Here is a 27,432-nt window from a genome sequence, read left to right as displayed (position 1 = left end):
TTGAATGCACATCTAATAGGGCTGTAGGCTGTTCACACTTGTCGCTCAGTTCTCTGGGTTTATTTGGTCAGGTAGTCTTGGTTTGTTGAGCGTTCACACTCCATTTGTAACAATGAACCTACAGATGGTAAACCTGTTGGTGTAAGGATAAGTTCACAATCCGTCATTTATGATGATCAAACATTTAGATCATAGGTCTCAAACTCGATTCCTGGAGGGCCGCAGCTCTGCATAGTTTTGCTCCAACCCTATCAAACACAACTAATCCAAATAATCGAGGTGTTCAAAAGAGTCTTGAACACCTTCATTAGTTAGATCAGCTGTGTTTCTGGGTTGGAGCAAAATTATGCAGAGCTGCGGCCCTCCAGGAATCGAGTTTGAGACCTATGATTTAAAACAATGTTATGCTGTGTATGTAGCAAAATATGCTCATTGTTTTTGTTTTTATAATATGCATATGGTTTTATTTTTATCAGCTGAGACCAAAGGGCTCAGTTTTAAAGGGCTTAAAACTAAGTCAGAATTCTGCTGCAAAGTGACAATGGTTCTTATGACAAAAACAAAGAACATCCTTGAAAGGAATTAATATTTAAAAAGCGAAAGTTGACTTTAGAGAGCAAAACCAGTCATAGGTGTACATTTTGGAATAGTGATATTTATGCATATCTGAAATATGAATAAATAAGTTTCTATTAATGTACTTTGTTGGGATAGAACAATATTTGGCCAAGATACAATTATATGAAAATCTGAAATATGAGGGTTCAAAAAAATCTAAATATTGAGAAAATCCCCTTTAAAGTTGTCCAAATTAAGTGCTATTTAGTGCTTAATTACTAATTGAATTTGAGTTTTTATATATATTTATTTTACCAGTTGGCATTTCTGTGTGGAGTTTGTATGTTCTCCCCCTGTTCATGTGGATTTCCTCCGGGTGCTCCGGTTTCCCCCACAGTTCAAAGACATGCGGTACAGGTGAATTGAATAAGCTAAATTGGCTGTATAGTGTGTGTGTGTGTGTGTGTGTGTGTGTGTGTGAATGTGAGTGTTTCCCAGTACTGGGTTGCGACTGGAAGGGCATCCACTGTGTAAAACATATGCTGGAATAGTTGGTGATTCATTCTGCTGTCATGACCTCTGAAATATAGACTAAGGAAAGGAAGGAAAATGAATGAATGAATATATAGTATTTACATTAGAAAATGTACAGAATATCTTCATGCAACAGGATATTTGCGTAGCATGCTAATTTTTGAAAAAGAAAGAAAATGTATAATTTTAATCTTAGAAAACCGGGAAGGTTTTTTATGAAGCTTATAAAAATATGCTGTATTATTAGTATTATAAAAAGCATTAAGATAAGATTCAGTTGGTTTGCACCAGTGGTGTAGTGGTTAGTACGTTGACACATGCACTCTGGTGCTCACGGCGACCTAAGTTCGATTCCCGCCTCGTGGTCCTGTGCCGATCCTTCCCTTCTCTCTGCTCCCAATACTTTCCTATCAATACTCTCTACTGTCCTATCCAAGAAAGGTGAAAACCCCTAAAAAATAATTACAAAAAAATAAGATTCAGCCTACATCTTTATCTGTAAATATGCAAAGCACATGCATTATATATTTATGTTTGGGGGTTAAAATAAATATTGTTGTTGATATAGTATAAGGAAGCCTTATTTTGTAAGAGCAATGTGTTTGCTTGACCTGAAAAGTCAGGTAAATCAATTTTGTCTGTCAGGTAGAAATTGTATCAGGTTAATGGTAAAACCTGAAGACTGTAAAGACCATTGACACGAGGAAAATGGATTAGCATTAGAAGACCGAAAATAACTCAGAAGTTACAGAAGTCAATGTAAAGTTCCCACTGTGACAGAAAAAACGAATGAGCTTAGGATGAGTCTTTCAGCAGAGATTGACTGGACTGACCTGCATCTGTTTTCACAAACAGTCCCTCGGCAAACAGCTAAGCACTAATAAACTCTTCCTCAGACTGTGTGTGTAAATACTCATTGTGTGAGAGTGTGGTGTTATGCTCTCGGTAAACAATACATGGGCATGGGTTAAATGGAGAGCTGCATTCCACAGAGACTCACACCAGGTGCACAGTCAACAGAGAAAGAGAGGGAATCATTGCGTTTCGCAAGGATATTTTTAGATGAGTAAGAAGCTCCATTACATTCCTTTATCTCTGAGCTATCAAGAGCATCTGGCATGTCTTCAGTGTGCAGTTTCTCACTGTTTGTGGCTGATAAAAACCACTCAGGATTCTTGTGTTGGGATTCAGAACCAGAAAGTTAGAGCACCAGCTAGCCCTCAGGTCTTTACACGTGTCCCAGTTACATTCTGAACAGATTTTAAAGTATTATTCCTTGTTTATAAATAAGAAGACCTCAATATATTTCATGTATGCTCAGTGAATACAAACCTAGCAGATCACTCAGATCATTATAGTGTCAATTAAATTAGAAATTACAGAAGTTCAGTCATTCCCTGTGATGGGTTGCTGCTGGAAGGACATCCGCTGCGTTAAACATGTGCTGGATAAGTTGGCGGTTCATTCCGCTGTGGCGACCCCTGATTAATAAAGGGACTAAGCTGAAAATAAAATAAAGGAATGAGGAGTTCAGTCAAAGCAAGGTGAATTTCTTTCAGCTACACCACCAGCTACTGGAATCAGCTTCCAGAAGTGATCAGATGTGCTGCAACATTAGGCATGTTCAAATCAAGACTGAAGCAAATCTGTTTAGCTGTGCTTTTACTGAATGAGCACTGAGCTATGTCTGACAGATTTGTACTATTTGTATTTGCACTATTTGTGTCTTTATTTCTTTCTTATTATTCCTTTAAAACCTGCATCTATTTCTAATCATTTAAATGATCATTCATTGTTTTTATTATACTTATTGTGTTGTTGTGTTATGATTATTTTAGTCTTCTTGTTTATGTAAAGCCCTTTGGATTACCAGTGTGTAAGTGTGATATTTACACTCCAAAAATGTTACTTGTTGTTTGTTTGAAGTGCTTATTTAAAATAAATGAGCTGAAACAACACAATTCTTCAGATTTTTGAGACAAGTTAATTGTTTTATGTTTGATCTACTTAAATTTGTAAAAACGGATATGTTAACTTAATTCCTTCATGTTATCCCAACAAAAATTGATTATGTGGAACCCAGCATTTTTTACAGTGTACACAGATAAAGTTAGTCATGATAGTTCAACCAATTAAAAAAAATTACCACTCACTCCGCCTAAATTAGTTCAAAACCTTTATACATTTCTTTCATCTATTGAACGTAAAAAAGAAGTTATTATATATGTAGACGGATAAAAATTATGATGAAAGTCAGTGGCTACCAGGTTACATCATTCTTCAAAATAATCAGAAGACAGAAACTGGAGGATGGATAAATGATGAGAGAACTTTCATTTTTAACAATCATGCACTGTAAAAAATGCTGGGTCCCACACAATAGAATTGTGTTCGCACAGTAAAAAAAAAGTTGAGTTAAGTTAGAAACCGGCTGCAAATAAATTTTGAGTTTATTAAGCTTCAGTGGTGCCAAATTAAGTGCCAAATTATTTTTTAAGTTGACTAAAAAGGCTGTTTTAAGTCAAGTATACTTTATGGAATAATTTGGCACAACTTCAACCACTGAAGCTTAAAAAACTCACAATTTCTTTGCAGCCGGCTGCTTTAACATTTTAAGTGAACTCAGCTTTTTATTTTTAACATTGGTAAATGCTCAAATGAAGAAATGAAAAATCTTCTTTTATTGAACAAACATTTCCAAACATGCAGTTCAACCCTTTTTATGAGTAAATTCAACTCAAAAATATGTCCACCTAACTTACAATTGTAACATTTTGTAAGGTGTTTTTTTACAGTGCATGGACAACATGAAGAAATTAAGTTCTTTTTTTTTTTTTTAACAAATTTAAGTGAATTTAACATAAAACAATTAAGTTGTCCCAAAAAAATCTCAAGATCTCAACAATCTCAAGATTTCCTCTTGTCTTTTATGTATTCACAAAAGCCTGGAATGAGATCCCACGCCATCTAAAAACAATACCAACACTGAGACTAATAAAATCCTATACTCATCTTCTGATCAACTATCACTATCACTGTAGCCTCTGAGATAGTAGCCTGCTTCTCTTTATTTTGTATGCTTGGTGATTGTTTGTACTGTTCTCATGTGTTGATGCATGAGATGTTTAGGGTGTCTGTATGTTTTTATGTTCTGCAGAGTAGGAACCTGCTGAAAAAACAGGCCAGATGATCTTTTAATCTTTTTTTGTTCAAGTTATAAATAAAATAAATAAATAAGAATTGTATTGTTTAAGCTTATTTTATATAAATAGTTTGAAAAAACAGCATACGTCATTTGTCTGAAGTTTTGTAAAGGGAAAATAACTAATATTTAATGTGCCAGTGTTTTTTTCTATCAACAAGTATCTTTGCTACATAAAATGTAAATTCTATTTACTATAAGCTGCTGAGCAAAGCTAAACCCCCTCTGAGGCTCATCCCAGTTCCTGCAAAGAGCCCAGAAGTCTCTGTGTGTGTCTTTGTCTTTGTGTGACAATGGCGAGATAAAAATCAGGCAAAGCGCAGGACAAAAGGAACTGCGGAACAGGTTAGCCCTCTGTCTCTCTCTCCTGTTGAATGCTTACTATCTGACTTTTCAATCTTTTTATATAGCGCTGATATCCTGAAAATGTCTTTGATGTGAAGGAATGTTGATGAGAGATCAGACAAAACACGCTCACATCAGATGCAGAACTGCTATAAAATGCTGATGAGAGATTCCCTCCAATGTAAACCTGCTTTAGGTCATTTAGATGGAGCGGAAGAAAGATTTTCATGGGATATTTGATGCAAAAAGGAACTTTTCTTTCTTCGGTGGAACACAAAAGATATTTTGAGAACTGTCTTTTTGTGCATACAATGGAGGTTAATGGGTGCGGCTTGGTTTCAGAACATCTTTTATGCCCCAAAGAAAAAATGTAGTCATATATAATAAGAGCAACACCATGCAAAGGACTCAAAAATTACCAAAAAAGGCTTTTTTTTGCATTAAATATTTTAATAAAATAAATACAAATTTTCATTTTTACAGACAATGTACATGTTTTTTCCAGGCTGAAATGCATGGCTTTCATTTTTCTTTTCATGAATACAATAAAAATATTCAGCTAATCGATAAAAAATAGCTATGGAAAATGTTTTTCAAATAGTTTTTCTAGTTATGTGTTTGAGTAAAATGCTAAAATCTAAATTAAAAGCAACTAGATTCCCAGGTCTAAAAGGTGAATTAGACTTTTCTTCATTTTTGTAAAACAGTTTATCCATAGATGATCCACTGATTATCATCATACATTGTAGAACGTGTTTGTATTTTCCTATGTGTACATGTTTTTATACGTGCATGTGTGTATATATGTGTATGTGCACATGTAAATGTGTTCGGAAGTGTGTATGTACTTGCCATGTTTAAGCATTTTTTGTATATCTGTGCATGGTTTAAAGTCACCCTCTATCTATGCTAATGATGATAGTTGACTATGTCGGTTAATTTATTTGAGTATTGTAGAGATGTTTGAATGAGTCATGTGACCTTAGTACTCAAAAGAGACTCTAAACGCACCTGATCACTGTTTACCCTGATGAAGGCAGATCTCTGCCGAAACGCGTAGGTTTCTTTTAAGATTAAGCCATGTGAATAAAGGCTTTTTAAAATTTCCCACATATTCCGAGTGCCTTGGACTAATTTCTTTTGATGTTTTGATGAATCCCTCACCCAAAGAGCACCGATCAAATATTTGAGTTACCCCTGAGCGCTTTTTGTTTGTTTTTCTGGATTTATTCTGTAATTTGAGAAAAAAATATTGTCATTTAGTGTTTTTCTCAAAATGACAACTGGTCAGAATAACAAATGTGTCCAAAAATCAGGGTTCTTCCACTGTATATTGATTTAATAACTCATCTGAAGTTAAAATATTGGAAAATTAATATACACATTGCATATTTTAACTAATTGTCATTTTCTGCTCTAAATGACTACAAAATCATTAGCATTTTGCAAAACATTTTTTTTTGTACTTAAACACACAACTAGAAGTTGTTAATTTCCAAGCAGTCTCGTTTCTCCCATTGCTGTATGTTACTTTACTATAAAAATAGTGTCGTCAAGCTTTCATAAATCAATACTGAGTGCAGAGAACATCTGAAGTCAACTGAACTAATCAGTCTGACGTGTATCACGTCCAGCTTGTGAAATTCATCTGACCAAAACAAAGCGATCCGGGCAGGCCATCAACGCATGAAGTTTTACCACAGTAAAGTAAGTGTTTCCCCCAGCACAGTCTGTTCCCTTCCCCCAGTCTCTTTCCCTCAGTGCCGGAGTTGATGAGTTTTGCCTCTACTTATCTCTGGTTTTTCGGTGGGGAGCCTGGAGGGTCTCACTGCAGGGTTCTTTGTTTACAGCCATTCATTAACTCTTTCACCATCCCATATTCCTCAACTCCGGCTCTTCTTTCTTCACTTTCCTGCCTGGGAAAGGATTATCCACTCACTTATGGCTCTAAAAAAAAAAGGTCTATTGATGAAGACGGTCTGTCACTTGCAGACGTATCTCTCGACGGTGCGCTTGCAGGTTTTGCAGGACACGTAACAGCACCAGTGGTATTTACACTGGCAGCGCTCCACCAGCACCTCTGTGTAGGCATTATAACCCCGTCCACAGCACATCAGGCCACAGCTCTCACTGCCGCTTGCTGTCTTGTTGCACTGCCTGCAGAGAAGAGCGACAGACAATTATTTACATGTAATCATGGCATTGAAATGAAACAACACATATAAAAGGAAAGTCTGCGTGAAATCAAAATATTAATATGTTTATTAAGTTAATCCAATAAAAAATGTTTGCTTTGGTAATCTTCAATCAAATTCTGACCATTTGATCCCATGATCTGGAGTGGTGTTCCTACTCTGTTGATGTTTGATGGTTTCAGGCACAATATTCTTAACCACGCCCCTCTACTGTTAGTTTGACATAAGAGAATGATGTGCAAAAAGAAAAGCACGCCCCCTACTCAATATTCCATTTCACTTGGAAGCACATCAACATACTGAAATTAAAGTCTCAGCAGCTTCTGCTTCAGGTGAGATTTACACAAATAAAATTAATATTGTGTCACCGAAGTAGAGGAATCTTTGGTAACATTCTAAATTTGTAAACATGTAATATTTGTAAAAAATAAATAGGTAAAAAATAAATTGGCAGTTCAGACAACATGGGGGCTCAGTAGTTAGCACTGTCGCCTCACAGCAAAAAAGTCGCTGGTTCGAGTCCCCGCTGGGCCAGTTGGCATTTCTGTGTGGAGTTTGCATGTTATCTCCGTGTTCGTGTATGTTTCCTATGGGTGCTCCGGTTTCCCCCACAGTTCAAACATATGCGCTATAGGTGAATTGAATAAGCTAAATAGGCGAATGAGCATGTATGGGTGTTTCTCAGTACTGGGTTGCAGCTGAAAAAGCATCCGCAGCGTAAAACATGTGCTGGATAAGTTGGCGGTTCATTCCGCTGTGGCAACCCCTGATGGATAAAGGGACTAAGCCGAAGGAAAAATCAATGAATGAATGAATAAACAGGCGGTTCATTCCACTGTGGCGACTTCTGAAATAGCGAAGGAAAATGAAAAAAAAAATAAAAAATTATATATATATATATATATATATATAATAATAATAAGGAATATTCCATATTAATTTATTGCCAGTGTTTTATGAGTATTTTGAATTTAGTATTGCTTTCATTGTGTCTTAGGGAGACTTTTAGATGAACAAACTAATAATTTGCTGCTTATTATTAGCTAGTAAGGTAGTAGTTGGGTTTAGCTATAGGATTAGGGATGTAGAATAAGATCATACTTTAAAAATACTAATAAACAACCATTATCTTAATATCAGTCAGGTAATAAGCCAGTAGTTAAAAGTGATATTTAAACTAAAGGGTTACCAAATATTTTAGTGGTATTTAATTTTGCTTCATTTCTTTATATTAACTGTTAAAAAAAAATCAACTAAACAACACAGATTAAATACAAATTTGGACAAAATTATACTCCATTCCTTACATCACAGCCTTTAAACTATTTTGATACAAAATATATAATTATATTAATATTCATTACAGCCATGCGAAAAATATATACCTTGGAAGTTTAATTCATTCATTCATTTTCTTTTCAGCTTAGTCCCTTTATTATTCTGGGGTCACCACAGTGGAATGAACCACCAACTTATCCAGCATATGTTTTATGCAATGCCCTTTCAGCTACAACCCATCACTGGGAAACACCCAAACACTCACACACACATACACTACAGACAATTTAGCTTACCCAATTCACCTATACCGCATGTCTTTGGACTTGTGGGGGAAACCGCAGCACCCGGAGGAAACCCACGCCAACACGGTGAGAACATGCAAACTCCACACAGAAATGCCAGCTGACCCAGCCGAGGCTCAAACCAGCGACCTTCTTGCTGTGAAGCAACATCGCTACCCACTGCGCCACCACACCGCCAGTTTAATAATCACATTAAGTGTTTTTAACTGCAGTTTTATTAAAAGCTGTCAATTAAAAAAAAGAGAATTCGTTTTGTGTCCTTTAATTTGATAAAACTATAATTATACTTTAACATTGGTCAAAAAGTCAAACAGCAGAATTTGAGCCCACTTGTGTTTAAGAATCAGTACTCATGCCTGTGCGCCTTGACAATGTTTAACCCACTCCATTCATTTGCCTCTTTTCACTCCTCTGTGCTCTGTCCCGTCTGTGGGATCAGTGATAATCCCTCATTCATTACAGACTGATAGCTCCCTCTCAACTCATCAGTGATCAATAATCTTGATTGATGATGCATGTCAATCTCACCTGTCTGTGGTCCCCAGTGACCCCTGTTTGGCGTTCTGTGCGCAGTAATCCGGCGAGCTGACCAGGTAGACTAGTTCATTCTCTCCAACCGGCCTCACCTCCATTTCTCGGGGCACCAGCTGCCGGCGGGTGCCAATCTGACGCGGAATCACCTTGGTGGCCGACAGGTATTTAGACTTGAGGTCGGCGGAGATGGTGCTGATGTCTTGAAGACCCTTCCAACAGGTCTTCACAGAGCAGGAGCCAGAAACGCCATGACATTTGCACTTCATCTCTAGAGAGTCCATGAGCGCCTATACAAACACAGACACACGGATTAATGATACTGATAAACATCAAAAAAGTTCTGGAGATTTTTTGGGCAGAACATAATTGTTTTATGTTCAATCCACTTATACTTCAAGTGAACTTAATCGAATTGTGTCGAGACAACCTGAACGAAGTGTGTGGAACCCTGCATTTTCTACAGTGATTGATGCCAGCTTCTGTATAAATCCAGCATGTGGTTGAAGCTTTACCTGTCTGCCAACAGCATTGTTGTGCAGCTGCATTAGTCTGAAGGCCTGTGGGCCTGAGCGCCGGTTCCTCATTGGCGCATCAGAGAAAGCAGAGCCCATCTGTAGGCCATAGCGAAGGTTATCTCCACATCCACCCCAGCGGAAATCAGGAGCCGCCTGCTCTGACGGCGCTGCAGCACAGGAACAGCTGGGCAGGTCTCCAGATGCACAGGCACGAGCTATGGCATGACTGACCACCGCAGCAGCCAGAGAAAACACAAACGCTGCCTCACGGGTCCCTGCACAGAGACCACACTGTTAGATCATCCGTTTATTTCATTCATCTAATAGCTGAACACAAACAGATGATACTCCCCTGCTAAAAAAAACCTAGTGGAAACCATCACAAATGTTCTAATGGTTTTGTAATTTTTTTATTGCTGTAATGATAACAATAAAATCTAAAAACCCAATACTGTGGGTCACTGCAGGTATTTTTCCCTTTTCGTTTGTCGCAATGCTAAAATCCCTCCTAATGGAATCACCCAAATACTAAAATTCTTTGCCAACACAAAAGAAGATATTTTGAAAAATGTTTGATATCGGTTGTTAACCATTGACTCCCATATTAGAAAAATACTACGGAAGTCAATGGCTAGCAGTTTCCATTTTTCAGAGCCCTGCACAGGCCTTAAATCTAAGCCCTAGCCCGGTGTCATTGCAACCGAGTCCGCTTAGGACCCCAATAGATCATCTACGTTAAATGCCCAATCAAAAGCTATTCTACTTCTCCACATTGCAATTATATCTGGTGCTTTTTATAGTCTATTCTCAGTCTTGAGATTTTAATATTAGTAACATTATTATCAGTAACTACAAGTTCAAGACATGCAAAGTTAAAATAATTGAAACGTTTGTAAACTTTTAATGAAGTCGTTTTGATATATATATTATATTATATATTTACACAAGAAGTGGTAGCACGTCATAGGATATCTAAAATAAAAGCACGAAAGAGAGATTCTCCATGCCACAACACCTTTAGTTGTACATCAATAATATATATATATAAATAAATAATTTAAAACAGTTTTTTGTCATTATAACGCTCTTTTAAATAACAGAAATTTAAAAATAGATTTCGCTCCATTTATAAATATATAAATTTATATATATATAAATATTTTATTTTAATTGTTTTTAAACAAACTATACCTATTACAACTCCAGTGAACTAATAGGGTCCCCCAGGGTCCTAGGCGTACCCAATTGTCAGGGGGGACTCGATTTCTCACCACACCGGCCCTGACCAGAGAAGCACAGGCTGTAGCCCTGCCCTTGTCTAACTGCTTATCAAAATTATGGCCCGAGTGTGACCCAAAGCACGTCTTTTTTCCACCAAACAGCTTATACTGTTACAGCCATTAAGATAGAGCAGATCTGTGTTTAATAGAAAGTTGATGTTTTTTCGTTTCATTTTTTATCAGAATGATTTAGAGAAATGTTTGGAGTTTTTTTCGTTTGTTTTTTTAAATGTAAGTTTTAGTTTTTTTAAGTGACATCGATATTCAAGCAGTGTGTGGTCCACAGTGAGTTTACTCAATTTACAGTTGTGCATAACCAGTTGGCTCCTCATTTAAAGTTGTCACTATTTGAAAAGTTGACCAGAAGTTTGCTTTCCTCTAGCGTTTTTTTTTTTTACAGTTTTAAGTTCGCCATTGGCAAATCTTCTCTTTATGTTCTCCATTGCGCATGGCTGGAAATCTCTATGCACAAGGCATCACATTAGAAAAAAATTTCTGAAGCAGGTCCAAAGCCTGATATGCATGCTAGCTATGACATGAAAATTTACGCAAAGCCCAGCCCTAGGGTCATAAAACTCGGACCTTGTCAGGCTTGTGCTCAAATTCAGGGCTTTAACACTTTCCCCCAAAAACTCAAATATGTTTAGAACAAATGGAGGGCTAGAACATGATAAGAGTATTTTCTTTTTCTGCATCTACTATCTTTACTGGTTCTTTACTGCCTTTATTGGTTAAAATGTGATTGTTTGTATAGATAGATAAACACAAGACAAACATGTTTATTCTGGCTAACTGAGAAAGTGTGCACTAGCGATTAAAAGTAAGTTTACCTTTGGCCAGGTCAGGGGTGAAGTGTGGCGCGCTCTCGATGGACGAGCAGTTCCAGCGCATGTCACTGAAGGAGCTCGTGCACGCGCTCTTGGTGAGCCTGGCCGCGCGCACGATGCTGTGCATGAGCTCGAGGTTGCGCTTGCAGAGCTGCTGCTGATCGGGCACGAGCCCGTCCAGGAGTTTACAGTGGTGCGTCTGATTCCAGCCCACCGAGCTCCCGTTTATCGTCAAACCACTGCAAATACAAACAAGCTCAATGAGACATATCGATTTATCTCGTCTGGCTTTTATTGAATTCTGCTATCTTTCGACGTGTTTTCAACAAGGTAATTGACCTGATTACTACTGAGTTCACACAAAACAATGACATTTTATCATTTGTTGTAATGCTGAATGCAAAAAGAGAAACACTTTGAGAGTTATCACAGGCTCAAATTCGTTAACTTTACAGTAGACTTAAATGAGGTAGTTCATATAAACATATAAAGCATTTTGTTCGGTTCTCGAATCTAACGTGTTATTTAACTGTGAGTTTTATACACAGCCTAGAGCTGGAATATTAAATAGACTATCAAATAACACAAACTCAATTAATCCATCCCTTAGGCCATATCCTTTATGAAAATAAACTTATTTTCATTATTTAGTAAGTAGGTCCTACAGGTGAAGGTGTTTTTGATTACCATTAACCACAGATTTACTCCAAATACGGATTTACTGTGGTTTAGCGTAGCAAAACCATGGTATAATACATTTTTGTATTAAATCCATTGTCGATTTTATATAGACTTTAATGCGTGTGTCTTATAAATAAAAAATACTTACAGCCATGATATTCCTGTGCATGGATAAATGACGCTCAATGAAGTGATGAAAAGGAAAAGAAAGTTCCTGTATTCTGTCATTTCGCTCTTTTGATGTTTAGAAATCCCAGTATAGTCCGATGTGATGTCTTTCCACGACGGTCAAGATGCAAAACGAACTGTCTGAATGCCCAGGTTGGTGTGTGTCCGAGTCACAGTGAGTCTCTCTCTTTCATAGTTCAGCTATGAGGCTCTACCCGCCCCCTCCGCGGGTGGGCGGGGCCACATTCAGATTCAACAAGCGCGCGGAAAGATTAGCAACTATTTACTACAGTTCATTTAGGAAGGGGGAAACATCCTGAAAAAGAACAAAATGAGCCATATCGTGTGGTCACGCCAGTTAAACAAACAACAGATGCCAAATCTTTAAATGAGAGATTACCAAGGCTCTGTGAAGTGTTGGTAATCAAACACATATGATATGTCTCACATTTGTCAGTCGACCACCCAAACAATGCATTTATATATGAATTATCATGTTAAAGTTAATGGATTGTTGTTATTTTGCCTAGCCTGGTGAGTAAACAACATTTTAACCGATTTGACGAGGTTAAGTGTAAGAAAAGCCATTATCATCTGGAAAGCTCAGCTTTTCAGGGTGTGCGCGCCTTCCCAGAGGAAACAATTGGGCTTTAAGTCTTTTGAAGATTTCTGTCCAAACGGGATCAACAACCCGTTCATTTACATTAAAATCTGTTTGATTCGGCTTTTCCCAGCAGATAAGCCGGATTTCTCGTTCCTCAAGCCTTACAAGCGCAAACATCTTAAACAGCGGTAGGCCACTGCTGACGTGCAGGAGCTGCTGTTGAGAGCATCACATGCCAATCATCAGACAATTATCATTTCTTAAAAAATATTAAAAAACAGTTCACCTTAACGTTACAGTATTTTCCTTTATGGGTTATTGAGTAGTAAGAAAGAAAACGCTATATATATATATATATATATATATATATTATAATATGAAATGAAAATACACAATATAAAACATGTCAAAATGATTAAAAATCACCTCATGTGCATTTACATTAAAAAACAGCATTATATCAATTATGACTTTATACATCAACATCATACACTTTATGTTTATATACATGAATAGACTCCTTCAGAACCCGTCGGCTCGTTGGTCTAGGGGTATGATTCTCGCTTAGGGTGCGAGAGGTCCCGGGTTCAAATCCCGGACGAGCCCATATTTTTTTATTCAATAAAAAGTCTAGATAATAGTTGTTTATGGCGGAGCAAACACGCATAAATCTAAATAACACTGTTATCTGAGTTGGATGTTTATTGCGTTTAGCTGAACGTGCGGCAGCGGCGGAGTGCAGAAGAGCGCATGTGAATGGCGGAGCACAGACAGTCCTGCCAGTGCTAATCACTCTCGTCTGATCAGCACATAGGTGTGAATGTTCACAGCTTCTCGAGCGGTCATACTCATCATCACCGAGACAATCAGAAATAACATATCCCTCACCTCTGAGAGCAGATCGCGCAGCTCGGACACTCCACGCAAAGGCGAGAAAAGCTTCTCTTTGATTCCGCTCGTCCTCGCATACAAACTGCAGAAATGTGTCAGGACAAACCTCCATCCAGAATAGGCTGCTTATTGATCTAGCAATGGGCCATCAGTGGCCGAAACCGCCAACTGGAATTTTATTGTTTGGCATGTTGTGGACGAATTAGTCAGGATTAAGATCAAACAAACCAGTTCTCCTTTCTTTAATGGAGCCAGAATAACACAAATGCCCCCCGGGCTCCTAATCCGATCAACAAATCCTGCCACATTCAGAGGTGTAATCAGCGGGTTTTGTTCGCACGTTGTGCTGTAAAAATACGCGACCTCGCCGTATCGAATAATAAACTAAACAGGCTTGTGATATAACCACAAACACGCGCGTGTACTTTCTTTTCTGTGGTCAGAGTTTATGTGAGAGAGGCTGAAGGCCAAGGGGATTTTTCCATTTCATTTGACCCTTTGTTGACCCTCAGCGACTCCACAATCTCAGCACTACATATACATAAACATATATATATATATATATATATATATATATATATATATATATATATATATATATATATATATATATATATATATATATATATATATATATATATATATATATATATATATATATATGGGCCTAATATATAAACTTAAACATTAAATTTGCCGAGGGTAATTTTCTAATAATACTTTCGATAATATTTAAAACACCTAGAACACGTTGCTTTAAATCATATTGACTAATGCAGTGTAATTTTGAACGTTTTGATCATTTATAACACAAGTTCAATGCTAAATCAAGCACTTTCATTTGCTCTCAGATGTCTTGTGCATCTGTCCAGTGACACTATTTACATTTTAAAAGTCTGATTCATTTACAGTATTTAACTGAATCATTTTTTGTAGCTCAGTAATAAAACTAAGGAAAAAAAGGTTACATTAAATTCGAAATGACGATCACTGTCAAAGGCATTCACCCCAAACTCCTCCCCATCATTCTCTCTCTCTTTTCAGATGGGATGGTGGGCCAAATCAAAGGTTACCATGGGCGAACTTTGGCCCGCTGGCCCTATTTTGGTTGAGATTTTTGAGTCATGGAGAGTGAAATGAAATTATTGGAGGGACAAATACAATATTGGATTATTTATTTAAAGTGGTGTGAAGTAACAAATACTCAAATTACTGTAATTGAGTAGTTTTTCTTAGGAATAATCAGTTCTGTGATTGCCATACAATCAAATTGCATTATAAAGAACAACCTCAAGACACAAAATCATTACACACAATGATCGAGAGACTGTTTAGACTTCGGCCCAATTCTATTTTTGTACCCCTACCCCTTCTCCTTCCCCTTTAAGCAGAGTGTGAAGGGGAATGTACCCCTAAAAATGGGACAGCTCTACAGCACCTGCACACATCATCATATGTCATCGCAATGTCTTGCTTCATATGAGATCGATGATCACGACTGCTGTAGTTATTCCAGTTGTGTTATTTTTTGGTATTCATCTTCAGAAAATCTGAAGGCAACGATATCTTGTTATCATAACGATATAATGCCGCCATACGATCATAACTGTACTGGATACGTACCCCTCACTTTTAGAGACAGACCATTTAGAAACAGGTTATTAATAATTATATGAACGTAAACCTTTGGCTCTCATTCTGAGTAGGAATTATTGTTTTTTATTTTAGTGTTTTTTTTTTAAAGCATGACGGTAAAACACAAACGTGGTTATGAATATATTAAAATATGTGCTTGTTTGTTGTAAAAAAGAAAAAAAATCGTAATAATGACAAAAAAAATACTAATAAGTAATTCCTTACTTCTGTGTGTAGCCATGCTGCTGTTGTCGCTGGTGTATTCTGGGAAATTTTCTTACCCCTTGGTTTCGAGTGTGGTCCTGAAAGGTCTAAGTTTGAAGCGGTATTTAGCCCTTCCCATTAGCCCTATGCCTTCAAGCTAAAGAGAATTAGGACACCCCTACCCCTTCACATGAACGTGCAAAACGAGGGGTAAAGGGAAGGGCTAAGGGGTAGAATTGAGATTGGGCCTTCATGTCAATGATGAGAAGATGGCTGATATCTACTGTACGATGACTGAAATCACCAAATGACCCTAAACAATCTCTAAATGCACTACAGAATGTTACGTTTACACACACACGTGCACAAATTGACACATCAACCTTTCACAGCGTAATACTCACTGCTCTCGAGAAATCTTAAAAGGGCTACTCAAACGTTGAGTAATATTTATAACAGATACTTGTACCCTACTTGCACTACATTTTGTATGAAAGTAATGGTACTATTACTTGAGTATGATTTTTCAGTACTCTTTCCACCACTGATTATTTATTTATTTAATTAGCAAATGTGGAAGCTAACAAGTTAATGCAAGTAATGCTCTCTAAATTCACATTACAGATACAACAGTATGGTTTGAAGAAAGTAGTCCAGCAGAAACCTCCCATCTTATCAGGAACTGCTTTTAGTTTAGAAATGTAATAAATACAGTAACGGATTCGGCTGCATGTAATCTGCATCCTGTAGTTACACTACTTTTAAAAACACAGTCATATTAAAGTTAATTATAAGAATTAGGCCTGCACAAATTATTGATTCTCCCTTATTCTATTTACCAAAAATATATTTCAGTATAAGAGTACTGAAAAATCATACTCAAGTAAAAGTACCATTACTTTCACACAAAATGTAGTGCAAGTAGAGTACAAATATCTGTTGTGAATATTTCTCAAAGTATGAGTAAAGAGTAGAACTTTCTAAAGTACTCAAGAGTAGTGAGTAGTGAGTATTAAGCTGTAAAAAGCTGATGCCTTTACCTGTAATTTGTGGATGTGTGTAAACATAACATCTATAGTGTATTGCCCAGCAGGCACTCAACATCATAAGATGGTAATAATAGGTTAGATTTAGGTTGTGATGTCAGGTGACCAAAATTCAATGTCTAGCCAGTGTCTAAGGACAATGTTATTTAGACGTCCAATATCAACGTCAAGTGATGTTGATATTTGGTTGATTTTAGGTTGTGTTAGAAAGTGACCAAAATCCAACGTCGAGCCAATATCTTAAACTAACGTCATATTGACATCAAATACTGACATTTATTCATCAGGTATGACAACTAAACTCCAACATCTGATAGACATCATAGTGGTAACATCCACACAACGTCAAGATGTGACATCATTAGACGCTGATATTTGGTTGATTTTAGGTTGGACGTTGGATTCTGATGTCAATCTGATTTTCATTTCCAAACAAAATGCAATGTCCCACAATGTTGGGGTATAACGTCAATCTGATGTCATGTTGACGTCTTGTCCCTGCTGGTTGTTTAAGGCCATTTTGGTCATCATACAGTAAACATCCATCATCTTCTTATCAGTGACGTGCATCTAAACAGTCTCTGGGTCAATGCGTGTAAAGATTTGGGACATCTTCTTAGTCACTTTTAATGCTTCCAAACAGTTTGCTGCAATTATAACTCACCCGTGACTTTAGGTAGTTCATCATTATGTGATTTACCTTCTATGTGCGAATTGATTGGACAGGAATCACAGGTCTGATTTTTCTAATCCACATAGACAAGAAGAAATAAAGGAGTGACTGCAGTTTGAAGGAAAGGAGTGGCGTAAACGTACCGATACTGCACTAAAAATGTACTCAAGGGAAAGTAAAAGTCCACATTTTTAAAACTACTTAGTAAAATACAAGTCCTGAGAAAGACTACTCAAATACAGTCATTTGAGTGTTTGTAATTAGTTACTTCACACCACTGGTTGTCACACAGTTTACCTATGAATATTGATAAGAACAAAACTATCTTATACATACATTTTTTATCCATTTTTAGGAATTTAGGCACAACATAATATAAAATACAAGCCGGTTTGGTCAAATACAATCTAAAAGTATAATCCAGATTACAGTTTTCGTCATGTAATTTGTAATCAGTAACATTGGTTAGTGATCTACCATGCGTTTACATGCTCAAAAAAAATCAAGTTTCTTTATTGACATTGATGGTATGAAGAACCTTTAACCTTTCTTTCCTCAAACTTTTCTTTACAGTGGAAAAAGGGGTTATTTTAAGTGTTTTTCTTTACACTATGAAAACGTTTTTTGGTTAAAAAGGTTGAACCTTAGAAGAACATTTCTCTAAAATGTTCTTTGGGGAATCCAGAAAAGTTCTTCTATGTCAGTGAAACCCCCACCCGCCTTATTCTGCGTATCGATCAGTGGTCAAAATCAATACACAGAAAAAAAACCTGTAACTTTTTTCTCTTTTGTCCTGAGCAATGAGAGCAGCCGCAGATTGAGGTGAGAGATGCAGGATGAAACTGTTGAGTTTACCTGTTTGAAGCCACCAGGGGCCTTTAAGGACGAGCCCTTTGCTTTCTGTTTCATGCTCTTTGACTTAATTGTCCTGAGATTTTAGACAAAGGCTTAGCACCTAGTGTGTATCCTGTCTTTTGCATTTGTGTGCGTTCAATGCAGACCGTAAGACAGGAATGTGGAAACAGAGGTGACGAAACCTTCATGTTTGTGAAAGAATGACATTGTAAGGTGTTATTAACCATTATGTCACCCTGCAGACCACTCAACACTGAATACACATTGGACATTTTGGTTTTCTACACTGTACAAGAGCAATCAGATGATATGTTTAGTGAAACTGAGTCTTAATAAACAAGAATTTACATTGATCTGATGAACAAACACAATGATTTGGGCAGCTACTGAAATCACAATACTCATGTATCTGATCCAATATAGTAAAAAACAAAAACAAATCACATATTCATTTATTTTCAAATACATTACAAAACATAAAATATTGAGAAAAATAATAAAAAAATGTTTTCAGTCAATATATTTTCTATAAACACAATTTTTGAAAATATGTTTAAAAAAAAAATATATATATAAAAATTGTGTTTATAGAAAAAAAAATGTATATATAAAAGAAAAAAAAAATATATATATATATACTATATATACACATACACACACACATATATATATATATATATATATATATATATATATATATATATATATATATATATATATATATATATATATATATATATATATATATATATATATATATAGTAACACGAGTTATGTAATAACATGACTTGATGGAAATATTTACATTATTTTGAACACATGGAACAAAAGGAAAAGATGATTTTACTTTTTAATAAGACAAAGAGTACAAAAGTAGCTAACGCACAGCTTTAAACTTTCATTGATCTGTAAAAATGGCATGTATAGCTCTGGGCTCAGGAAGTTCTCCAAAGATAACATTAAGCTACATTCATTTGTATGTGTTTTTTAAAAGGGAAATAAAGGTTTTACAGTGTGTTGTTAATTGCAGAGCTCCTCTATAAAAAAAGAAGAAACCCTGCAAGTTCTGAAAGAGCAAAGGTAACTCAAAAGTAACGCAACACATTACTTACCATAAAAAGTAATGCAACTAGTTACTTTTTTGGGAAGTAACTTAAAACTTAAAACTCCCCAACACCATACACACATATATATATATACATACAGTTGAAGTCAGAATTATTAGCCCCCCTGAATTATTAGCCCCCTTCTTTATTTTTTCCCCCAATTTCTGTTTAACAAAGAGAAGATTTTTTTCAACACTAAACATAATAGTTTTAATAACTCATTTCTAATAACTGTTTGATTTCATCTTTGCCATGATGACAGTAAATAATATTTGACTAGATATTTTGTCAAGGCACTTCTATACAGCTTAAAGTGACATTTAAAGGCTCAACTAGGTTAATTAATTTAACTAGGCAGGTTAGGGTAATTAGGCACAATATTGTATAATGATGGTTTGTTCTGTAGACTATCGAAAAATATATAGCTTAAAGAGGTTAGTAATATTGACCTTAAAATGTTTTTTAAAAAAGTAAAAACTTCTTTTATTTTAGCTGAAATAAAACAAACGAGACTTTATCTAGAAGAAAAAATATTATCAGACATACTGTGAAAATTTTCTTGCTCTGTTAAACATCATTTGGGAAATATAAAAAATAATAATAATAATCAAATGTGGGCTAATAATACTGACATCAACTGTATATTTTCTTCACCCTGAAATATCAAACAACTATATATTTTATTTAACAACACAGATAAAACATATTTCAAATGTAATTTATTTAAGGCCACAAGTGATGATTTATGAATGGCAGTGAAGTTGGTGGGAACTTATGAAAATTATTCATGTATTTATAACAGCAAAAGTGTAGCAATTATGTTTTTTTCATATTGCTTGCTATTTAGGAGCAGTTTAACTACAAATACCACTATGCCTACAAAAAACAAGTTAACATTTTATTAACATAAATTTTGAATGCTTGACCTTCCCCCTTAGCCTACTACACACTACATGTGTAGATAAAACTTTTTTTAGCAGTTATGAACTACTCATATTAATAAGTACCTGCTCGAGCCTTGAACTAAATCAGGGTACAAAGGGGTAGTTCACACAAAAATGAAAAATCTGTCATTATTTACTCATCCTCCACTTGTTCCAAATCTGTTTGGGTTTCTTTTATCTGGCAAACACAAAAGAAGATATTTTGAAGAATGTTGGAATGCCGCAGCCATTAACATCATCTTTGAATTTGTCATTTTTATATGGATGTCAATCGCTGCTGGTTTTCAAATATCTTCTTTTGTGTTCAACAGATGAAATAAATATATAAACGTTTAGAACCATTTGAGTGTGAGTAAGTGGTGAAGACATTTTCTTTTTTGACTGTCCCTTTAATTAAACATCTGAGAATAGACACTAGGGGGCACTGCAAACCAACTAGGCCTAAACTGCAGTTCGAGTCATTGTTATGGCAAGCCGTTTTGAAATGTAATTAACCGGTACTAGTATCTATTTTCATGTTACTAGCACTTATTTTTTTAGATACTAGTATCTTTTCCATTAAGTACTAGTACTTATTCTTTAGATACTAGTGCTTATTCTTCAGATGTAGTGCTTTTTAAATATATATTAGTGCTTACTCATTAGACACTAGTTCTTTTTATTACTAATACTCATTTATTAGATACTAGTTCCTATTAAATAGATTTAAAAGTAAGATCTAGTATCTAATGAATAAGTACTAGTTACTTATTCATTAGATACTAGATCTTACTTTAATAGTGACTAGTTACTATTCTGTTGTTACTAATAACAGTTTCTATAGGTAATGGTATCTAATGAATGAGTAAGCACTAAATATTTAAAATAATCACTAGTATCTAAAGAATAGGCACTAGTATCTAATGAATAAGCACTAGTACTTTATGTAAAAGATACTAGTATCTAAAAAATAAGTACAGTGGTCCCTCGCTATAACGCGGTTCACATTTCGCGGCCTCGCAGATGTTTTTCTACAGCGTATTGTGTTCTGCGTCCTGACAGGCTGTCGACCATTGTCAATCAATCTCTAACAGTGTGACTCTGAAGTGCTGTACTGTATCTTTTCTCCCCACAATGTTGATGAAACATTCTGCACCGTCAAAGGCATCTGAGGTAGCACCCAAAAGGCAGAGGAAGATGCTAATCCTCGCCAAAAATTTTTTACTTCTGGACATGCTAGAGGAAGGTAGAAGTTACGCTGCTGTATTGAATAAATAATGAAGATCAAATGGTTTTGATCTTTGGTTTCATTCTATAATAGTGAACTTATTTTTCTATGAAGGTTTGAACTTAAGGAGTGTTTAAACGATAGAGAACAGTGTAAAAATATTAATGCCTGTCTGAGAAAAGTGTATAAAGTATGTAGTAAGGGGGTTTACAGCCTTAAAACAACTATAATAATTGTAAAAATAAAGCTGACTACATGGATTTCACCTACTGTGGGTTGTTTTTAGAACATATCTCCTGCGAACAATGAGGGACTACTGTACTAGTAACATAAAGATAGATACTAGTACGGGTTATTAATTAAATGTCAAAACCGCTTGCCATACACGCGTTCTCCTTCAACATGTACAATTAAAGCAGGCTTTAAAAAAAAACAAGCTTTCAAAAACAATTTAATAGGACGTAAAAAATTTACAAAAAGGAGCAAAATATCTTATGTACATATATACAGTCCCTGTGTAGTTTACAAATATACATTATCTTCAGTAAAACAGGACTACATACAGTATAAAATCACTTACCTACAAACACACTCGTATCTAAAAAAACAAAACACACACCAGAACCAAAAACTTAAACAATCTGTCTATTGGATGTGTTATTGAAGGGAAGAAATGGACTATGAGAACACATTCAGAGTCTGCAGTTTAGTTTTTTCCATGTGGAAGACGCAGAGGAAACCTGAGGGCAGATTAGCAACTCTCCTCAGAAAGTTCCCGATAATTCCCATGGCTCCTTTTATTCCGAGACCTTTGAACACACAATAAAGCAGTTTGTTCTCACTGTGAGGATCTGGGATCTGATTCCTATTAACTAAACTACACTGGTATAATTCAGTCTTTCTCTGAGATCCAGGATCCTGAGCTGTCAGTCAAGTCAGATGAAGAATCTGAAGGGCTATCAGAGGCAAACAGACGCAAATGTTCAGAACGGAATACAGTGCTCAGCATAACGGAGTACAGCCCATTTTGAAAATCAATATTTGTATCCATTTCTCTGTGAATATAGGCAATGTATTTTAGTGCATTGAAACAAAACAGATTTATTAAACAGATACATTTATTCTAATAATATTTTAGTCATCAAACATATTTAGAAATTAAAATATAATATTTTTAAATTAATGCAAAATATTGAAAAATAATTATAAACGGCAAAATTTTAACGTTTTATACATTTAGTTTTTCTTGATTTTTGCTCTTAAAAAAACAAAAATATTTTCCCCTAATATATACATTTTGGCTACTGATTTTAGGACTGTTATCGTAAGTTATTTTGTTAGATTAGCTCCAGATTTGGTTCAGTACTGACTATACTAATGTATATGCACAAATATAATATTGTAAAGCTTCCTATAGAAAATATACATTTAAATGAGAGATTTGTAGGGGTGTACTCATGCTGAGGACTGTACAGGCTGTTTACTGTGATGTATATCCTGAACACTGTCAGACTGGACAGATTAATGCACTACACATTTCAGCTCAGTTCAGTAAGATATCTCAGTTGTTATAGTGGACTATTTTGAAGTGGAGATTTATTTAAATATAAGCCCTGCATACCCGAGTACAACCCTATCCAAATGATTACCTATTTGTGGCATTTGTAACATTTATATTCATTAAGATGACTGTGGGTGCATCTTTAAATTTGTTGTTAGAAAAATGATTACGCCATTCAACAAATTGAACTAAATCTAATATTTAGTAAGTCCTCTTTGATACTTTAGGTAAATCACAATGTTTTTTTCATGTTTTCTAACACAGTCTATACTAATTATTGCACCTTAAAATTAATTTGTTGGAACATTTAATTTTCAAGCAAGATTCTGAAAGTAGAGTGTAGGCTGCTAGTTTATGCTGGCTGCTGCACAAATTTAAATGTAATGCCTTTCTATTCCTAAAGATCCTAAAGAGAACACTCTCATTTTAAAGAATTTAACTGTTTAATAAAGTTTTTCTTTAAATGCACCAAAATATTTGATCAATATTCACTGAGAAATGGATCAAATTAATCATTTTCAAAGGGGGTGTACTCAAAACAAAAAAACAAAATGATTAGCACTCCTGTGAAACTATTAATCCTTTTCCAAATATTTTACAACTGCTTTTAAACAGAAATATATTTTTCTAAACATAATAGTTTAAATATCTTTTGTCTTTGCCATGATGATAGTACAATCATTTATTAGTTATTTTGCAAGATACTGGTATTCAGCTTACAGTGCAATTTCTAGGCTAAACTAGGTTAACTACACTGTAAAAGCCAAAAATTTAAGGTAACTCAAACCATTTGAGGAAACCGACTGCAACAAACAATTAAAAAACTAATCCTAATGAGTACTGTGAACTTAATCCATTTGAGTAAACGAAGCAATTTGAGCACAGTAAAACCCAATAAATGAAGAGAACTCAAACCAAATTGGTACTGTAAAACCTAATAGTTAGAGCAAACCGATTGCTACAAACCATTTAAAAAACAAATCTATATAAGTACTGTGAACTTACTCCGTTTAAGTTGAAGTAATGAGCTATTGAATTAACTCATTACCTTCAACACTGAGTTCAAAACTCTTTTCAAATGAGTAGAATTAACTTTCAGTCAATTTTGAGTTATCTACACTCATTTCATTTGATCAAGTTGACTGTTGTGTTTTACAGTGTAGGCAAGTCACTGGACAACAGAGGTTTGTTCTGTAGCTAATCGAAAAAAATCAAAATACAATTCTTAAGGGTGCTAATAATATTCACTTTAGAAGTTTCTCTCAGCGAGAACTTACTATTTACTTTAGAAGACTTAAAATGTCTTTGCTCTGTTAAACAATACTTGTGAATTATTTGAAAAAGAATTAAAACTTCACAGAAGGTTTATATACACCCTATATATATAGTGCTCAGCATATATAATTACACCCCTCACAAATCTCTCGTTTAAATTCTAACAAAATAACTTATGATAATGGTCCAAAACTAGTACAGCCAAAATTATGTTATAGAAAAATATTAGATACAAATTTAAAAAGAGGAAAAATCAAGAGAAACAAAAACTTTTTTAAATTTAGTTGAAATTTTGCAGGTTGTATTTGTTTGTGCAATATTTTTCTTGACTTTAATTGTATTATCTTTCAATTTGTAAATATGTTGGTGACTAAAATATTATTTTAATAAATATATGTTTGATAAATTTGTTTTGTTTAAATGCACCAAAATATATTGCCTATATTCACTGAGAAATTGATAAAAAATATTGATTTTCAAAATGGGGTGTACTCAATTATGCTGAGCACTGTATATATTATGCTGCAGAACAGTATTTTATTCCAAACACTTCTAGTCTAACTCTTTTAGTGCTACCTTTATCTACTATAAAGGAGCGCTGCTGTCCCCTACAGGAGATGTAGGGTAATTCCTATTCCAACTGATAAGGGATACTAAAAAGCATTATGAAGGAACCATCAAATTCAGTGCCTGAACATCTGCAGAGATAACGCGTAAAAGAACCAATCCAAATGAGCAAATCAAGCTGAACATCACTATCCTGTCCCGAATGCTGTGACTTCATCTTAAAAACAGGTACTGTACCTCCTTGACTGTGTGTAAAAGATCAGAGATAACTGAACATAGATATTCTGCTTTAAATACAATGCCATTATCAGTGCTTATTTAGAATAGACTAGTATGTAATGATCGAGTGTCCGCTGCATAGAAACACAATAGAGTTTCTCACTGGAAAAAAGAAACACCTCCGTTTGCTCCAGTCCCTGAAAACACTGCAGCTTCACTTCCTCCATGCGCACATGTGTGTTTGTTTGAGTCTGTTTGACACACACACATAGTCTCTCAGCTCATCTAGTCATATAAACCAGAGTTTTCTAGTTGATTTTTTAAAGTCTGCTTTGGTGTGTAAGGGCTGACAGAGGGTGTTTCGAGTGTTTTGGGTACTGATCTGTGTGTGTTCAGGTCTGGTATCAGGTGTGTCCTGCAGATGGGGCGTCCCCCAGCCGGATGCTGCCCAGGAAGGTGGTGTGGTTGCTCATAGAGATGGAGGTGTCCTCGTACACCATGCGGATGGAAATTCTCTGACGGGCTCGTAACAAACACACTCCGGCTGTGTAGCAGGTGTTAAACTTGCGCTGGCCGGTTTCGATGCTTCTCGTGCAGCGTAAGAACGGAGTCTTGTCCACCATCACCTCGTAACTGGCGATGTCGGTGAAATTCAGGTAATATACCTGGTGCAAACACACACACACAGACAAAGCACATTGGGGCTTTTAATGTTGCTGGAGTGTTTTTGTGAAACGCATGCTGTACAGTATATGTGTATGTGTGTGTGTTTAAGCAGTAGAGTCCAGGGACTGTACTCACTTCTACCTGACTATATATAAAGTATGTTCCGTCCAGCAGGACCTCCAGCTCTCCGGAGCGCGAGTGCATTTTAAACACTCTCTGGTGGATCGAGATCATCCTCCAATTCTTCAGCACACCTTCTGACAAATCTCACAGACAGACACCAGTAAATACTCAATCATCTGTTGTGACTGCAGCGACACATACACACACCAGGGCTCAACTGCTGACAGCTTTTTGTATACTTGATATTTTCATTGAAAAAACATTCAATTTTTCATTGATCAATAAACTTTTAAAAAAGAAAACTGACTTTTACACACATTAAAATCAGTCATATTCTGAATGATTCAAATGTTTTTCATATATTAAAAGTTTTTATGCTAATATATTTTAAGTTTTTATTGCTGTGATTCAAAACATCCTTACTTCAGTCATTGGAGTCACACAATCTATCAGGAATCATTCAATATGAAGATTTGGTGTTTATAAAACATCTGATGTTATTATCAATAGAATAAATGATCCATTATCAGTGGAAACTGACGAGTTTCTGTTTGTGATTTTTATGTGAGCAGAACGTTCTTAAGTATTAGTCTTTAATTCATTCAAATTTAATATGTGAACCTGGTCCAATCACACAAAAAGCTTAATACAGGGTTTCTGCAGGTTTCATCAAGTCCAATCTAAGACTATTAAAGACCGTTTTAAGACCATTATGAATGACATTTCTGATTTACAAAGGGTTAAACACTAAGGATTTCTTTTCTAATGGCCTAGTTAAAACATTTAAAACCATTATAAACAAATGTTATTGGAAGGAAGATAATTGTTAAAGGTTTTATTAAAATGGATTGATGATGATTGGATGTGTGTTGGCCCGATAAGATTAGGTAACTTTACATATACAGAGAAAAATTAAGACCCGTTTAAAATGATTTAAGACTTACAACACAACATTCCAGCAAATTTAAGACTTTAAGGCCTAAAATGTTGTTTTTGAAATGTAAGATATTTTAAGACCCCGAAGACACCCTGTTAAATAAATAACCTTTACATTGATGTATGGTTTGTTAAGATGGAATAATATTTGGCCGGGATACAACTATTAAAAAATCTGGAACCACATGAATTTGAAAAATCAACAATTTCTTTTTTTAGAAAATTCCCTTAAAAATTGCCCCAATTATGATGTTATTAGCAGTGTGAATTATGACCAATCACAAATGACATTTTTTGATACATAAGAGGAAGTAGTAAATTTACAAAATATCTTCACAGAACACGATCTTTACTTAATATTGTAATGACTTCTGGCATGAAATGAAAATCGATATTTTTGACCCACACAATTGGCTTTTGCCAAAAATGTACATGTGCAACATAAGAAGTTTGTGATACAGGCTCACATATATCACTTTTAAAAAATCTTACTGATTC

The 27,432-nt window shown here is 35.4% G+C and overlaps 2 protein-coding genes and 1 non-coding gene across 5 annotated transcripts in view; 1 reads left to right on the top strand and 2 right to left on the bottom strand.

Moving 5' to 3' along the window:
* Positions 1-5,236: 5,236 nt before the first annotated feature.
* On the bottom strand, positions 5,237-12,543 carry wnt11f2 (wnt 11, family member 2). The gene is made up of 5 exons (XM_056456966.1): positions 12,403-12,543; positions 11,577-11,812; positions 9,464-9,741; positions 8,946-9,238; positions 5,237-6,796 (listed from the first exon to the last, which is right to left on the bottom strand). The coding sequence occupies exons 1-5, from the start codon at positions 12,480-12,482 to the stop codon at positions 6,622-6,624; spliced, it is 1,062 nt and encodes a 353-aa protein (XP_056312941.1). The 5' UTR covers positions 12,483-12,543; the 3' UTR covers positions 5,237-6,621.
* A 1,017-nt stretch (positions 12,544-13,560) lies between these two features.
* trnap-agg (transfer RNA proline (anticodon AGG)) lies at positions 13,561-13,632 on the top strand. Its single transcript has one exon. It is a non-coding gene; the product is annotated as a tRNA-Pro (tRNA).
* Positions 13,633-25,329: 11,697 nt separating this feature from the next.
* The window catches only part of eda (ectodysplasin A), a 59,196-nt gene continuing 57,093 nt past the window's right edge, over positions 25,330-27,432 (bottom strand). Inside the window, exons 7-8 of one of the 3 annotated variants that reach the window (XM_056456963.1) lie at positions 26,017-26,141; positions 25,330-25,874 (exon numbers count right to left, since the gene is read on the bottom strand). In XM_056456963.1, coding sequence (XP_056312938.1) covers positions 25,614-25,874; positions 26,017-26,141 — 386 coding nt within the window. In that variant the 3' untranslated portion in view covers positions 25,330-25,613. Of the gene's footprint in view, positions 25,875-26,010; positions 26,142-27,432 lie in introns of all 3 variants that reach the window. The other 2 variants (XM_056456964.1, XM_056456962.1) reach the window with 2 other exon arrangements.

This window comes from Danio aesculapii, chromosome 5 (genome assembly GCF_903798145.1).
Source record: "Danio aesculapii chromosome 5, fDanAes4.1, whole genome shotgun sequence".
Taxonomy (NCBI): Eukaryota; Metazoa; Chordata; class Actinopteri; order Cypriniformes; family Danionidae; genus Danio; species Danio aesculapii.
The sequence above is the reverse complement of the archived record's forward strand: the minus strand, read 5'-3'. Positions and strand labels throughout refer to the sequence as shown.

Coding starts and splice junctions, on each gene's coding strand:
- wnt11f2 (XM_056456966.1), bottom strand. CDS start 12,482: ATGACAGAATACAGGAACTTTCTTTTCCTTTTCATCACTTCATTGAGC. Junction 9,239..9,463: donor ACAATGCTGTTGGCAGACAG/GTAAAGCTTCAA, acceptor GTGTTTGTATAG/GCGCTCATGGACTCTCTAGA. Junction 6,797..8,945: donor TCACTGGGGACCACAGACAG/GTGAGATTGACA, acceptor TCTTCTCTGCAG/GCAGTGCAACAAGACAGCAA.